Consider the following 17,083-nt stretch of genomic DNA (forward strand, 5'->3'; position numbering starts at 1 on the left):
AAAATTAGGAGTCTTTGGCTGTGAACAAACATTTCTCGTGCCATGTTTTTTAAGTAAAAATGTTTTAAATATTTTAAGAGCTATTCATGCAACTTTTTATACACTGCAAAAAATGCTGTTCTTACTTAGAATTTTTGTCTTGTTTTTAGTCAAAATATCTTAAAGTTCTTAAATCAAGAAGCATTTTCTTGACAAGTACAAATTATTTTCTTGTTTTCAGGAAAAATAAATCAAAATTGAGTACTTTTTTCCTTAAAACAAGCAAAATAATCTGCCAATGGGGTAAGCAAAATAATCTTAGTCCAAACTGAAAACAAGATTATATAGCTTATTGGTTTGAAATAAGATTATTTTGCTTACCCCAATGGCAGATTATTTTGCTTGTTTTAAGGAAAGACTTACTTAATTTTGACTTATTTTTCCTGAAAACAAGAAAATAATTTTTACTTGTCAAGAAAATGCGTCTTGATTTAAAAACTTTAAGATATTTTGACTAGAAACAAGACAAAAACTCTAAGTAAGAACAGCATTTTTTGCAGTGTATACTCTCGAGGCGTTTTCTGTAGTATAGATAGACTAATATAACAAAAATATTATATTATTACTGCATTTTATATGAATGCAATTTGGTTTGATGAATATGGGGAATTTTTAAAGGAGCGAATCACTGAATCATCTGATATTTGGGCTCCGCCCCCTGAATTACAGGCGGGGTTTATTGTTTTCTCGCGCATGTGGATATTTATGTCTGTCTGCGGTCCGTTACATTGTTTGATCTCCGTGTTCCAGACGGAATATTATTTTATTAACGTTTACAGACTCTCGATACTGTAGATGTACCTAAAGAGTCAGTGATTCTTTTGAGTCATTTGAAGGTTGGCCCGTGAGAACCAACAAATCCGAGTATGAAGAATAAACACTGAAGTAAAAACACCTCGGAGCCTGTTTATAATGGTGAGATTATTATTTTTGTAATTATTTAATCACATTGTAAATGTTTAATGTTTTTTTTCTTCTTCTTTAGGCTATCTTTCAGATCAATCGACTTAAAAAAACAAACAATAGGCTAAAACTGTAAAAACTATTTTTAAAAGTCGATTTAAAGATCTTTACAGCCTTTCCAATCATTTTTCTCTGTTTTCTAATCCTAAAATTGACTATACTGGTTTAAGATCGTATTGTTATATCGCACAAAATAATCACATAGGTTTTGTGTAAATGATATGAACTGTCCTGACTTTTTTCAGGGCTTCTCCATCTTCAGGAAATGACTGATATTTAAAGCACCATGCCTCCAGTGACCTCTCAGGAACTCCCTCTCAACATCTATGTGGTCATCTTTGGCACTGGGATATTTATCTTTGTCTTAAGCTTGATATTCTGCTGCTTCTTTATAAGGTAAGTGTTACTGTAGTATATCATTAATGGTTTGTCAGAACTGTTAGCTCGGATCATGCGGATCTGGGATCGTGTTTACAGGACTGTAGTTTGTCGCTGGACTTCATCAGGTCTCCTGTAAATAACTGCAGTGACAGAATGACAGAAAGGACTTCCTGTGGCCTCACGCGCTTCCGAACTCGAACAATTCAGCACTAGATTGTATCTCCACGCTTTTTGTTCACGATGCTATTTTTGACCTAAGGCTTTTGGCTAATGTTATGTCAAACACAGAGAGATGAAAACCTTCCCAGGCTAAATTTGTGTGGTTTAGAATCATACAACATACTACACAACACAACCATTGCTTGTTACTGCCAAACTGATAGAGACATAGATAGACACACACACACACACTATATATATATATATATATATATATATATATATATATTTGTGTATATATATATATATATATATATATATATATATATATATATATATATATATGTGTGTATATATATATATATATATTTATTCATTTTATAATTATTGTTCAATATAAGTATTTTAATTGAAATATACAATTTGTATACATATTTTTTATATTTAAATAAAAATATTTAATAGTATAAAACAATGATATGACATCCAAAGTATGTAAGGTAGTACAACTAGATCTCTTTTATTGAATCCAGAGGTTTTAATTATATTTTGCTACATATAAAGGCATTTTAAAGATTTTGAAGTGTCAAAAGGTCATTCGCTTTAACCGTCCAAAGGCCAATACAGCCATTTCATTTGTGATTAAAATATCTTAAAATGTAATAAATGTATATATTTTTTATTCTGGAATGATTTTATAACATCATATATTAACATAGCGCAAAATGGTATTAAAATTATGTGTGAATTGAAAAATGAAAATGAATTTTATTGATGTCATTCGGAGTAACCAGTATAAAGGGACCATTTTGGATCAAGTCATGTGTTCAATATCACGTGACAGGATGTGACATCATTCAGACTCCTGCACAGGACCACATGGTCATAAATCAAAGTAACTGACTCTCTCTTAACTATTTGAAAAATTCATGTTTTCACTTGCTCATACACATGTCCTGAAACATTAGGTCATTCGGTACAACTATAAAACATGGAATATGTTGTAATATTTAAAAAAAAACTTGTACTAAATATAAAATGTTTGATTGTCCTTTTGCTAGCTAACTAGCTAGATATCAGCCTGTTAGCAATTTTTGAAAATATTGTCATTCGGTATAACCAAAAGTATCATTCAGCAAAACCAAAATTTTGGTTAAACCGAATGACTTTTTTGGTGACAAATTTTGTCCATCTTGTAAAAAATAAAAAAAAAAGCAGTGTTAATTGATTATAAGAACCACATAATCTCATTGTTAACACTTAAACAAAATGAATTATATCTCCATTATGTTTTTGTTTTTTTTTACACTTTTAAAAACCTTATGCATTTTCTCTTTGCAGTAAATTGAGACATCAGGCTCGGAATGTGAGAGCCGGATACAAGATGGTGAGTGTGTGATGTGAGGTTATATCATAAATTATAACATCAAAAAGTGTTTGATACTTACGTCACACTTGAAAATGTCTGTACCTGGGTGTCTCAGATACTGCAGGGTTTTTCTCTTTGCTAATATCACTCTTCTTCATGTTTGAAGTCTCAGTGTGTTTGATCAGCTGGTGTTTTGGTGATTTCAGTGGCTGTATGAAGTCAGTTCTCCTCAGGCTCACACAGCTGTTCTGTCCAAGGAACCACAGCTGGAGAGAATCACATTAATCGTCTATTTTTTTTTTAAGGGGGCGTTTACACAATACTATTTTCAACTAAAAACAGAAGACTTTTTATGCATTTTGGCTATTCATTTATGGGTTTCAAAGGGTACATTTACACAACAACGGTGTAAAAAATAACAGAAACGTTTTTTCTTTTTATAGATGTCAAAACGTTCTCCGTTCACACGGATAAGTGAAAACGACTAAAAACGTTGTATCATGCATGCCAGGTCAGTAGTTGGCGATGTCACACTACTCACCTACGTACATAGGCCTTATTTTCGACAGCGACTATTTGCACTAAGTGACAATAGCAGCATTTTCTTGGAGATATGCAATTTACTCTAGGTGAAAATAGCGATACATTCTATTTACACTATGTAAATCAGTTCTTTGCACCTATTTGCACCTCAATAATTTTGTACATTAAGATGATGCAATAATATCATAGTGCAAATGATTATATTTATTAAAAGTATTAAATGGATGCTACCTTATTGGGAGAATGAAAAAAACTCTAACCCTACCCAATAAACACTTTTAATATTATTAAACACTCGTTCGCAGTTTATTTTCACTTTTAGAATGTTATTTTAATTTTTTTGGAAAAAAAATGTGTGCTCTGCAAAAGGTGCATCGCGTTAAAAAACGGGTTTAGGGGCCTTGCTCACTACCGCTGCGTCACTGAAGATGGTAAATTCTGTGCGTCTTTTTTAAAACTTGAGTGTCCCGACCAGACATTGGTGGGCGGAGATAGTGTAAATGACGTTTGCCAACAAGGGACGCTATTTAAATTGACACTCCGTTATTTTACAGAGCATTCGCGCAAAACCTGCATGCAAATAGACTAAACCTTGTCTAGCTATCACCAGACCAAGCTCAATTTAAAATTGAACATTGGTCTGGAGAGTCTGCTATGTATTTTCTACTGCACAAGAGGCGTGATCAACGAGCATTATTCAAGCAATTGGATAGTCCTTCAACCAATCAGATCAACGATCCGGGTGATGTACTTTGCAGCGGGGCTAGCTGGAAAATTAGGCTTACCAAAGCCGGTCAGTAGTAAGGCAAACACATCCTTCTTTTTTATGAATTGTTCCAGGGCAAGTCTCTGTTCTTCCCTTTGAAATCTTTTAAAACAGCATCAACTGGTTGCTGCGCTTCGGTGGCCGCCATGTTCAATGTAAACAAAAAGCTGCTTCCGTCGCTTCGTCATCGACGTGTTATACCCGCCAATAGCGAGCAAGGTGGATAAGCCAGTCTGTGATTGGTTCCTGCAAAAGTGTAACAGAAGCAGTAGAAATGAATGTACAGGTTTCCAGTCTGAGTTGCCGGGCAAAATCAAATCGCCGGCAGATCAGGCTGGGTTCACCCAGTCTAGACTAAACCTGTAATATGCATGAACCTGTTTTCAAATGTTTGTGTATTCAAGCCCCCAAAAACAGTGTCGTTTAAACAGCCCCAAAATGCAAGTTTTTGAAAACAATACAGTTATCATCTACGTGTAAACAACAAAAACGTGAATTTGTGAAAAGAAAGCGACGTCTTGCTCATTCGTATTTCACGTTCAGTCTTTAGGTGTGTAGTGCTTCTTTACAAAGTGACATCGCCAACTACTGGCCTGGCAGCAAAATACAGCTTTTTTTAGTCGTTTTCTTGGATCCATGTCAACAGGGATCGTTTTGACAACATTGTCGTCTGTATGTGAAAAATGCAAATGAAAAACTTTTCTGTTTTTAGTACATCATTGTCGTGTCAGTGCACCCTAAGATCCAGAATTCTCTCGTGCAAACATGCTGAAATTGAAAAGACATGTGTGAAAATACCACACACATTTGGATTATATACAATTCTCATGGTCTTGGAAAATCTGGATATGAGGGAATTTTAAAAGGTTTCTAGACCTGGAAAAGTCATGGAATTGATCTTAAATCATCACCTTAATCATCATCCACTCTATAGCTTACTTGTTGACCTCATTTACAAACTTCTCTTTGTCAAATGTATTCTTTGTGCTGTTTCAAATACATGACACTTGCTGTGATTTTTTTTATTTGATGCAATGACATTCAGACATTTTTAAGTGTCTGAATACTTTTTGTTGCACTATCATTTAAAACAAAAGACAAATGTACTTTGTTTTACATTACAGGTCGTATTTAAAGATGAAACAACACGGTTACACACACATGGGGTAAAACCTTTTCTGTCTTTTTGACTATTTGGAAAGTTTTGAAACTCTTCCGACTTTCCCTCTCGTGTTTCTCAGTTAACATGTGCCGTCTGTTTGGAGGACTTCAGGACAAAAGATGAGCTTGGAGTGTTACCATGCCAACACTCCTTTCACAAGAGGTAAATCCCTCTGCTGCCTTTTATCATGTTAATGCCATTGAAGAAAAGAGGCTCAACTGTAACAGCCAGACTAGTTTCAGGATAGCGGTTCAGATGTTTTGTCTTACCAGGTGTCTGGTGAAGTGGCTGGAGGTGAGATGTTCATGTCCCATGTGCAACGACAACCCCATCAGCGCTGCTTTGGGACAAACGCACAGCCCGGGAAACTTGCTGGATGAGTTGCTTTAAGCCTCCCTTTCTGCCAAACACCTGGTTACGGACACTTCCAGTGCTATACGGACAACATTTTTACCTAGAAATCTCCTAGAGTTCAAGCAAATGGCCTTTATTTAAAAGCACTGCTGTTGTAAAACATCAAGTTTTTGTATATGTGGTTAAAAAATGTTTGCAGAATGTTTACACAATAAATATTGTGAGTTTCTTTCTTTGGTGTCCTGTATTATTATGGAAAATTAGGTATTTGCTTAAAGTTGGAGGGACAGAAATACAAAGCTAATTTGAAATCAAATATATTTTAATACTTTGCATATTGCTGGGCCTATGCAGTTCATGGTAATTTAAATAGGTTACATTTTAACAATTCATAGTTGGACTTTATGGAGCATCGAAACTTTCTGTTTCGAATCCGAGGTTCGGAACGTGTTTCAAACTGCCAAAGTCATGTGATGTCAATAAACAAGGCTTCGTTACGTCATAACTGTTTCGAAATAGAATGGTGCAGGTATGACGTCACTTTGTCGGGTGACATGTTAAGCATCACACTGGTTTTGTCGACAAAATCCCAACAGGATTTTTCCATATGCTCTGTGATCAACAAATATTATGATACTTACACGTTTTGCCCATCTAGATCATTTTCACAGAACACTACTTTTATTAATTTTGAAGCCTTTTGAAGTGCATAATTAACCCTTTGCTGGGAGTTTGGTTGACAAGCGATCTAACCAATCATAATGCCGAATACACCATTTTGTTCCGACAAAGCTGTCAGGAGTTAGAAGATTAAAGGGTTAGTTCACCCAAAAATGAAAATTATGTCATTAATTACTCACCCTCATGTCGTTCCACACCCGTAAGACCTTCTTTAATCTTCAGAACACAAATTAAGATATTTTAGGGGGCAGCTTGCAAAAAGTTGAGAATCCCTGCTCTACTGGATCTAAATTATATATGGGCTCAATAATCAAATACAAATATAACAATTTTATTTTTGTAGAATCATAATATTAAAACACAGGGTACAGCAGGTTAAGGCAATCATGACAGGTACCATGTATTTGCAATTAATGATATTCAGCAAACATAAAGGTCCTTTAGAACCTGTGTATTAACCCTGTTGTTTGGTGGGGTTGTTACATTAGCATTTAAGGGCGGCATACTTCGTCGAGGCGTTCTCATTTAGGAAAAGTGGCCGTTTGATTGTAGATTAAGTAAGAAATTACAGTATTTTACACCTCACAAGGAAGAACAGTCAATTTTATTACGGTTCTGAAATAAGACATTCTTGATCTTCAAATCTTGATTCTTAGTCTTCAAATGCGACCTCCGAAAATGTGAGGCGCGAACTCCGTGAAGCCATGAATCATGCGGATTCACTGATATCGCCCCCCAGCGGCGAATCATTGAACAAGTGTATGTCTATTACTACGATGGTCTACCTACCTGATCCCTGATGATGAGTTCTATACATTTGCAGACGTTTTAATGACGTTATTATTTAATTAAAAGGAAAAATAGTAGTTATCTGTTTAGCTGACCCATCCATAGAACAAACAAAACAAGCCGTGAAAATTGATAAACGAATGCATATTATACAGACACGTAATATTTAATTGTATGAGATTAGTTAACTGCATCTGATAGACTATACTTTCAATAAAACATTTGCAATGGATCTGTAAAAGCTGTTTTATGCATGTTTGTCTTGAGTTTTGTTGGCATATCACTTTGACCAGCGGTGTTTCGAACGCTTCGAAACAGTGAATCATTTTGCGGGTTCAATTGATTCGAAACTTTAAAAAGCTTCGTTTCTCCCATCTCTACTGGTGTTCATGTACACTTAAAAGCAAAACCATTCTTTTTATTTTATCATGATTACAATATTGAGAGCTTTTATTACTGTTATATATATATATATATATATATATATATATATATATATATATATATATATATATATATATATATATATAAACAGTAATAAAAGCTCTCAATATTGTAATCATGATAAAATAATAAAATTTGAAAAGCTTCGTTTCTCCCATCACTACAGTAAGGAAATTAATTTTCCTTAAAAGCAAAAGCATTTTTTTATTTTAGCATCATTGCAATACTACTGAAATGGCTTTTATTACCGTTTTAGATATTTAGATATTTATATATATATATATATATATATATATATATATATATATATATATATATATATATATATATATATATATATACACATTTCAATGTTTTAGTGATTGTGTCTTTTGTTTATACAGTTATATTTCTTATATTTATTAATTAATTAGTTTATTTTTTGCTGTTATTTTAGTATGCCAATGAAAATATAAAAAATTAAACATTCAAGTAAAGAGTTTTTATTTTTATAAAATTAGTTTTAACCACTTCACTAGTAAAGTGAACAGGGCACCACCTGCTGGTCAAAAGACAGAACTGCAGCAGCACGCTGCCATTTTGGAACCAAAACAGACTTCAATGGGCTCCTTATGACTGAATGACTTCTATATTACATGAACATAACAGCACAATGAGAAATGAAACATATCACGTTTCCTTAGGAACAAATGAGCTGTCAAGGAAAGAAAGAAACACAAAAATCTGTTGAAAGGAATCTTGATCCATCTTTAATCCATGTTTAACAAATTATGTCATGGGGACCATCAGAATACATAAAACAGGACCATGACACATGAATTAGCATCTCATTCAGGAATGGCAATAAAAAAAAAGTAGTGGTGGGCATAGATTCATTTTTTTAAATCTAGATTAATCTCACTGTAATCTTGGAATTAATCTAGATTAAAATGGCTCATTTAAATTCTGCCGAAAACATTCAGAATATGTGTGCTACCCAAATAATGACAAAGTAATCCGCCATTTTGTCCGACAAAGCAGTCAGGAGTTAAAAGATTAACCTCGGTGGAGTTAAACTTTAAAATTGTGTATATTGACATCTTTCCGCATTTGAAACAACATTGATTCTCATGTTCATTCATGTTTATTTGATGCTATAAATGAACTCGTAGTAAGAGATGATCGGTTTACGAGCCTCTTGAGCTGAGGCACTACAGCAATCTGTCCTGACCATGGTCACGATGGTCACATTAAAGAGCAACAAAATGTTTTTTATTGTAGAAAAAACTACACAGTTTTAAAGCTGTGACTTTGTTTAATATCATAAGTAACCTGCTCTGTCTTGTCTGTCGACGTGTTGTCAGTGTCCTCTTTGCTCCTCTATGTATTTTTCACTGTGTGACGTGACTGCACCACGGCTTGTCGGACAAAGCAACAGTAACTAAGGGGGGCGGGTCTTTGCGAAGGGTCAGTTCGGCTAGGTATACATCCGCGCTAAAATATCAAGGTGAAAGTCATCATAGCTTGCGTAGTATAGACCCAGCTCCCAACCCAACTTTGAGAATAGATTAATGGGGATATTTTTTTTTTTAATCACCCGATAAGAGTCTCACGTTACGTCACGTCACGTAACGCCGATAACGGCCCACCACTAAAAAAAAATAAATCTATATAGTAAGGAATGTGCATGGTTGGGATGGGAAGGTGTTGCAAGCAAAAATTAAAGTTGGCCACAATCAGCGATCAGGATGTTGGCAAAGCACTTCCCGTTTCTGCTTCCTTTGGACTCGATAGTGTTCAGCACATTGAATCCTTCTAACACGTTCCCGAACACAACGTTTTTGCCATCAAGCCTGTTCATGGAGAAATCATACATGGGCACTAACATCACCAAATCTAAATACAAATTAAAAATACATTTTAAAAATGCAGTTTACCAATGGTGTTCACTATTGCAGAAGAAGAACTGGGATCCGTTGGTGTTCGGTCCAGTGTTGGCCATGGACAGGGTTCCCCTCCCTACATGCTTCAGGATGAAGTTCTCATCCGCAAACGTTTTGCCGTAGATGGACTTTCCGCCAGTTCCGTCATGTTTGGTGAAGTCGCCACCCTGCATGACAAAAGCATGACATCAGCGTGATGTCAACCACAACATCCTATGACATCACAGGCTTCAGATCTGAGAAGGAGGTCTCTGCGGAACAAAAAGGGGCGGTTCCCAACTTTGGGGTGTTGTCACACTAGAATAGGTGTTTTTCAACCTCTTTACCTGATTTGCTCAAATCGAGTGGGAGATTTCCGGAAAAACAATAAGAAATATGTCTTGTATATGAATGTAAGTGTTTTATTTAAGTTGTTTAATAGTTGTTTAACGTTTCTTTTGTGTGAATATGCTTGCTAGCTCGTAAAAGGCTTCAAGCAATCTACTTCCACTCACTTCTAGCGATAACTATTATTAGCTAACATTCGCTATTCTATTTGAGGAATCTGTTGGTCACTTATATACTGTACTATATATATATATATATATATATATATATATATATACTATATAGCTTTTATGACGACGCGGTTTACACACGTGAAATTTGGCATGCAAGAGATTCAAATAAAATAGGCTGTTGATCGCGTGCCATTGGTTGCGTTCTTCTGCGTTATTCATATTTAAGAGCATCAATTATTAAACAAGACTTGTAGCACAAGAAGGCGATCTAGCCTTAAGAAACTATTTGAGGTGAAAAAGGTGAAGAGGTGAAAAAATACCGTAGTAATTTATAGTAAATACTATAGTGTTTTTGAACCATACTTGAATTAATTTGTTGTGGTAATTCAGTTGCTGTGGTAATATAACAACTATAGTAATATAAACAAATTACGTTACCCAATACTGTACTAAGTTTTCTTTAAACTATATTATACTACAATACACGCAGTTTACTGTATAAAAAACTAAAGTATACTACAGCCTATGCTGTAGCATTCATTAACAAAGTGTTGTAAATACATACAGTATACTACTGGTTTAAAAACACTATTTAGCTACTATCAATTATAGTATTTTTTTCACCCCATGTCCAACCACAAATGACGCCGATTGGTAAGATTCACAATACATCCCGTGTCATTATAATTCGTAGTTTATGCAAAATAATAATAATAATAATAATAATAATAATAATTAAAAAAAACGGAGTAGGCTAATAAAACTTGCATAAATCATATATTTCGCCCTCTCGAGCTATAAGTTGTCCTGTAAAATAGTTCATACTCTTCAAAATAAATGAATATATTATAGTAAAATGTTTATATCTAGGCACTCGGGAAAAACGCATAGTTTCCCTGTTACGGAAGTCAAGCATGCAGCAATATTTTATTTATTTATTTTTCATTATCTCGACATAATTGTTTCTCGTGATCTAAACATTAAAAAAGTAGTTGTGATCATGAGAATACGAGAACATAATAAAATAATAATGAATGGCCTTTCAGGTTTCCGTACTTTAAAAAAACGCCTATCCCGGCTTCCGTACTTTTTTGGTTGGATCGTTAAAAACACCTTTCTTAGTTAGAAAACACCCCAAAATTGGGAGACGCCCCTCTTTTGTTCCGCAGAGACCTATACTTGTCAGATCTTACCTGGCTCATGAACTTAGGGATGACGCGGTGAAATCCGGAGCCCTTGTAGCCAAAACCCTTCTCGCCAGTGCACAAAGCACGGAAGTTCTCTGTGTGGATATTGAGATATTAATATATAATGAGAAAGAGAATGTCTACACATTATTATTATTATTATTATTTATAAGAAACACATTTAATATGGAAAAAGGCTTACCAGCAGTTTTGGGAACAACATCAGCTCTCAGCTATTTAAATAGAAGGGGGGAAAATAAGAAATAGAAATTAAGCTGCTTATATGCAAAGTATGTGTGTAAACATCATTGGGTGTTATCAAATATTTTTTTTAAAAATTGCATCTCACTTGCTAATAATGTGTGTTCTATACATATTATATTTAAGTACATGTAATGTATAAAAAAACAATATAACTTCTTTCCATGTTTTGTCTGCATTTCTTAAAGGGATAGTTCACCCAAAAATTTAAATTCTATCATTTACTCGCCCTCAAGTTGTTCCAAATCTGTATAAATTTTCTTTGTTCTGTTGAATACAAAAGACGATATTTTGAAAAGTTTGTAACCAGGCCACTTTGGGGCACCATTGACTTCCATAGTAGGAAAAAACTACTATGGAAGTCAATGGTGCCCCAAAACTGTTCAGTTTAACACATTCTTCAAAATATCTTCCTTTGTGTTCAACAGAACAAAGAAAATTATATAGATTTGGAACAACTTGAGGGCGAGTAAATGACAATTTTTTTTTTTTTTTCCGGTGAACTATCCCTCCCTCCTATTACCCTCAAAATCCAGCAAAATTTTTTCTACACTGGGGTCAATTTGACCCCAGCAATTAAAAACCTCCAGAATATGATTTTATTTTCAATGGTTTATGTATCAGGTACTTTATGTTTCTTCATTGACTACTCATATAGCTCTTTAAATAAAACCACAAAAATGAAAAATTTAAATTATTTTAAAAAATTTTATTAAGATTCCCACCTCCCCCTACACTATTATGATGTAATACTACAGGTATGGTTATGATAGGTTAGGGCCCCAAAGCAGATGAAAGTTGTTTGAAGATTATAAAATTGCATTTTATAATGATCTAAGTATAATATAATATAATATAATATAATATAATATAATATAATATAATATAATATAATATAATATAATATAATAATATTTGCCATCAAGGGTAATAACATGCAGTACTGGGGTCAATTTGCCCCACTCATGGGTGGTCTCAGGATGCTTCACTGTTGGCATGACACAAGACTCATCATGGTAGCGTTCACCTTTTAATTCCCTGGACTAATCATTTTCCAGATGTCTCAAACAGTCGGACGGGGGCTTCATCAGAAAAAATAACTTCTTTCAGTCTTCTGCTGTCCAATCCTTGCTGTACTTGCTGTACAGAATTCTAGTCTGTCCTTGATGTTTTTCTTGGAGAAAAGTGGCTTCTTTGCTGCCCTTCTTCACCAAGCCACTGTCCAAAGGTCTTGACCTCACTGTGCCTATAGATGCACACCTGCTGCCAATATTGAGCTCTGCACATGGTTCAGGATTGACTCTTCAGGAGGTGGTCATCCTGCCGCTTGCTGGACACTCTGGGATGTTCTGAAGTTCTTGATGATCCAGAAAATGGCCTCACATGCAAAGAAATTGCTGCAAAGCGATGATGGGTACATGTCTTTCTTTAGAGGTAACCATTGAAGACGCAAGAACACAATGACTAGAAGCACTTTTTCACTTTTTTTTTTTTTTTTTTTGCCAATGAAGCATTTACTGTATGTACTGTAAATACTGTATGTAAAATGCATCTGATCAACACCACAACTGAAGCAGCAAACTTTTAACAAGTAGTTCATCTAATGAGGGTTTCTGCGACTACAACCCACTGCTACTTTACCCTATCATTCAAGTGGGGGGCGGGACCATTATAAATGGCCTTTTTTGAAAGGTAATGTACCTCCTTGTGGTTGAGAGACAACAGAAGAGAAAACACTAAGAATTTCATTTTGAGCAGGATGTCTCAAAATTAGGATTCTCCTCATCTATGTTTTTGTGAGAATTAAGACAGTGATGACAGTGTTTCTCGCAATACTTCAAGTATGGTTATAATAGATTAGAGCCCTAAAGCAGATGAAAGTTGTAGATTATAAAATTGCATTTTATAATGACCTCACTGTTTTCCAAAACAAATATGTGTAAAATTTTTATATTTCTAATATGTTTTATACAGATAAATGAGCCTGGGGTCAAATTGATCCCAAGGATCACCGATGTGTATAGGACTGTGTGGACACTGAAAATATGTCATTGTGACAAATTTATGTTTACCTAGTTGTCCCCATTAAAAGTCATCAAATATGAAGCAAAAAAAAAAAATGTCAACCATATTTTTAGAGGCGTTAAACATTGCGTGGTGTCAAATAGACCCCAAAGATAATATGAGGGATAACCTTTCTTTAATGCAAAATTTTGAGATGAGAGACAACCATGAAAATCATAGCAAATCAAATACTGAGACAAACATTATCTAAATAATATTACATAGAGTATATCTGCGTCGTGATAAGCAAATAAAGGATTAAAGGCTTTGTAGTTTTGTAATTTCTATTACTTATTTCTATTTTAAAATTAGGTCATTTTTAGACCATAACTTTTAGAACAACAATAGCGGGAAAAAGACGTTTAAGATGAGAGCAGGTTAGAATTCCATGACTTCCTGATTTTATCAAGATTACGACTTGGACATACTGGCTTAAAAGCAACCCTTTTTTTAATGGGAAAATGCATGTCAGATAAATGTGATGACTGTAATGTTACAGAAAATGTGGAGCATGTCATTATGAGATGCAAAAAATATAATGTAGAAAGGAGAATCTTGCAAGATAAAATATACAAGTTGGAACAAGAATGGAGTTTGAAAGGGATTTTGGGGGCAGATGAGAAAATGTGGGAATGTAGTAATGCTCTATTTAATTTTCTTAAAGATACAAGGTTAGAGCACAGTATATAGGATATATATATATATATATATATATATATATATATATATATATATATATATATATATATATATATATATATATATATATATAATTTTTTTTTTTTCCCCTCTTCTTTAAGTACATGAAGCCATGAAGTTGCACACCCCGGTACAGTAGGTGGCGGTATGCACCTGAATAAGTTGGTTGCGACCCGCCAATAAAACCAGAGAGAGAGAGAGAGAGAGAGAGAGAGAGAGAGAGAGAGAGAGAGAGAGAGAGAGAGAGAGAGACTGCATCCCAATGTGCATACTATCCACCCTATCCGCCCTAAATAGTATTGAATATTACTAATGCCACATACTATTTAGGAAGGATAGTATGCACATTGAGACGCAGGCAGAGAGAGAGAGAGAGAGAGAGAGAGATTCCATGACTTCCGCGTTTCTCTGGCAACATTGACAAGAACGCTCGAGACACGTGTACTGATACTGCATAGAGTGTGTTTATTGACATTTCTGCAGTACCATTTATCAAAACGTATGGGAATCGTTTATTAGTCAAGTCTGAGCACATTTTAAAGAGTCATTATAATAATTAAATGTAAATATTCAGTTCTGGTGAACAAGTTTTGCTAGACAGCATTCACCCCTGCTTTTCAAAATGGCATCTTGGATTTTGAAAAAAATGGTGAAAATGGGGGGGGGGGGGGGGGGGGGGAACGCGTGCAGCTGCGCAGACTGCGTCTTTAACAGGCTCCTGCACACATAGACATAAAAGGGGGCTTAAGCCCCCTGCCCTTTTTCTTCCTCAAGAGAAAGTGCCCTTTTTTCTGGGGTGTTTTTTTTATTTATTTTAATAAATGAATAAATATTCCTGTTTGCGCACAGCTTCCCTGTCAAAAATATATTTACTGAATAAAATAATAATAATAATAATGATAATAATAAATACTATATATCAGTTCAGTTGCGACACACCATTCATTCCCGCACATCTCGCGTTTGCTGCTGGGTGTTTGGCGATGAGATGCGAAAAAAAAAAGCCCTAGATGGATCCATCCCGTGCATTCCTTTCAGGTAGCATGTATGTTCACAGACATGTGAAATTTGAGAAACTATTTTAAAACTATTTAAGGGTGAGTTTATGCAGTGTTAATAGCAACGCATCTGCCTGATTTGATACTAATGTAATTTATGTCATATTATAATTTAAATTATTTTAATGTCCTATGCATTGCGTTTTGAACCATGGTAATGATATCTGTAGGGGTGTCAATACCAGAAGAGGAGCATCCATGAACCGCATATAGACAGTTATAAGGATGCATGATTTATTAAAACTATTTAAAAATCATAATACAGCATTACATAATGTTATTCCTAAATCTATGCTTACACAGGAGATTACATCGATATAAGTGGCTGTAGAATTTCTATCAAAAGAAAAAAAGTGGCCAAATATTATTTAACTAATAATATACATTTTTACTTTTGGTGGTTGGCTTTGATTGTGGATTTGGTCGTGCTGTGCTGTGCTGTGCTGTGAAACAACAAATATCAGCAGGCTTTTGGTGCCTTCTGCAGGCATTAGTTATAATATAATGTATTTATAACATTTCAGGGGAAGAAACTCTTGATGTGTTTAAATATGCAGATTAGCTTGTTTTGGTTAATTTAGAAGAAATCTACAGATGCAAACAGACGGATGGTAGTAGGCTTAAAACAAAGACCATCTAAATGTGTAGGGTTAAGGTTACGTTTTCTTTCCATTAGAGTGAAAGAAATGGAAGCAAAAATGGACCAAAATCTTAAAATTGTCCACTACATGAAAGAAGTATTCCAATAAAACCAAAAGAATTAAATGATTTATTGATTTGTGTAAAATAAATAAATTATTAGTGAAACTATGTCCCTCTTCTTGGTGCGGTCATTTATTCTAAATATATAGCTTCTTGAAAATAGTAGCAGAAAACATGCACATTGTGGCATCATTTCCTTTGCTGTCGTCTGCTCTTGTGATAAACCTAGTCAGTACTAAAGAAGAACATGGTCTCTGTGTGAACTGATTATTTTGTAGAAATTAAGAATAAAACAATTGCGTCAGTGTGAGGGAATTAAAATAAATTAGTAAGGAAGTCAGAGTTGTCTAAATATATTTAAGGGTTTATTATTTTATTAAATAAATAATTATAAGTGCCCTTTTTTCCACTTGAGCGCCTGCCCCCCAAAATATCTGTGCACGTCCCTGGCCTGTAATCATCGAAAACTCCGTCATGTGCGCTCTGCTTTCAGTCTCCTGTCAATGACAGCAGCACAGCTCATTTTCTGCTGTTCTTAGAAGTCATAAGCATCAGAATGACGAACTGCGTTAAGACCCCAGTATACCTCAAACGAAGTTCTTTTTCGTTCTTCGTTTAGGAGTAAAACGAAGTTCGAAATGCGTGACCAGCGTTATACTGTAAAGATCATGTGACGCCGCCCACACTGCTGAGAGCGACGGTTAGATGAATATGTAAATATGTGCTGTACACTTTCTTCTCAGTAACAAAATAAACACAACAAAAATGAGAAAACAGCAAGCATTTATTATTAAGCATAAGAAAAGCATCTGATCATAACAACATCGGTATGTTAATGAGCTCTGCAAATTAGCACTCCAGTCACCTCAGGTCTTCATATAGCACTTTATTCAATAGATTGCTTAAAATCAAGCAGTTTTACAGTATCAAACATGAAAAACAATGTTAGTGCCTCATTTCATCAGAAGCACAACTTCATTTTGTACTATAAAGCGGCTATCCTGTGTGTTCATGTTTTCACATGCGGAGCTCTTTCCTCA

At 34.7% G+C, this 17,083-nt stretch overlaps 1 protein-coding gene across 2 annotated transcripts; it reads left to right on the plus strand.

Moving 5' to 3' along the window:
• Positions 1–719: 719 nt before the first annotated feature.
• Positions 720–5,874, plus strand: LOC137029408 (RING finger protein 122-like). Of its 2 annotated transcripts, none has more exons than XM_067399008.1 (6): positions 720–954; positions 1,248–1,398; positions 2,884–2,929; positions 5,345–5,386; positions 5,462–5,544; positions 5,655–5,874. In XM_067399008.1, the coding sequence occupies exons 2-6, from the start codon at positions 1,289–1,291 to the stop codon at positions 5,770–5,772; spliced, it is 399 nt and encodes a 132-aa protein (XP_067255109.1). In that variant the 5' UTR covers positions 720–954; positions 1,248–1,288; the 3' UTR covers positions 5,773–5,874. The 2 variants fall into 2 exon arrangements, with proteins under 2 accessions (XP_067255109.1, XP_067255110.1); XM_067399009.1 differs by having other exon boundaries at positions 1,265–1,398.
• The last annotated feature ends 11,209 nt before the right edge of the window (positions 5,875–17,083 follow it).

Source organism: Chanodichthys erythropterus, chromosome 10 (genome assembly GCF_024489055.1).
Source record: "Chanodichthys erythropterus isolate Z2021 chromosome 10, ASM2448905v1, whole genome shotgun sequence".
Lineage (NCBI taxonomy): Eukaryota > Metazoa > Chordata > Actinopteri > Cypriniformes > Xenocyprididae > Chanodichthys > Chanodichthys erythropterus.

Bases quoted from the DNA above. Each gene is read 5' to 3' on its own strand.
- LOC137029408 (XM_067399008.1), top strand. From the start codon at position 1,289: ATGCCTCCAGTGACCTCTCAGGAACTCCCTCTCAACATCTATGTGGTC. The intron at 2,930-5,344 runs GTGAGTGTGTGA...TTTACATTACAG, and splicing joins TGAGAGCCGGATACAAGATG to GTCGTATTTAAAGATGAAAC. The intron at 5,387-5,461 runs GTAAAACCTTTT...CGTGTTTCTCAG, and splicing joins CACGGTTACACACACATGGG to TTAACATGTGCCGTCTGTTT.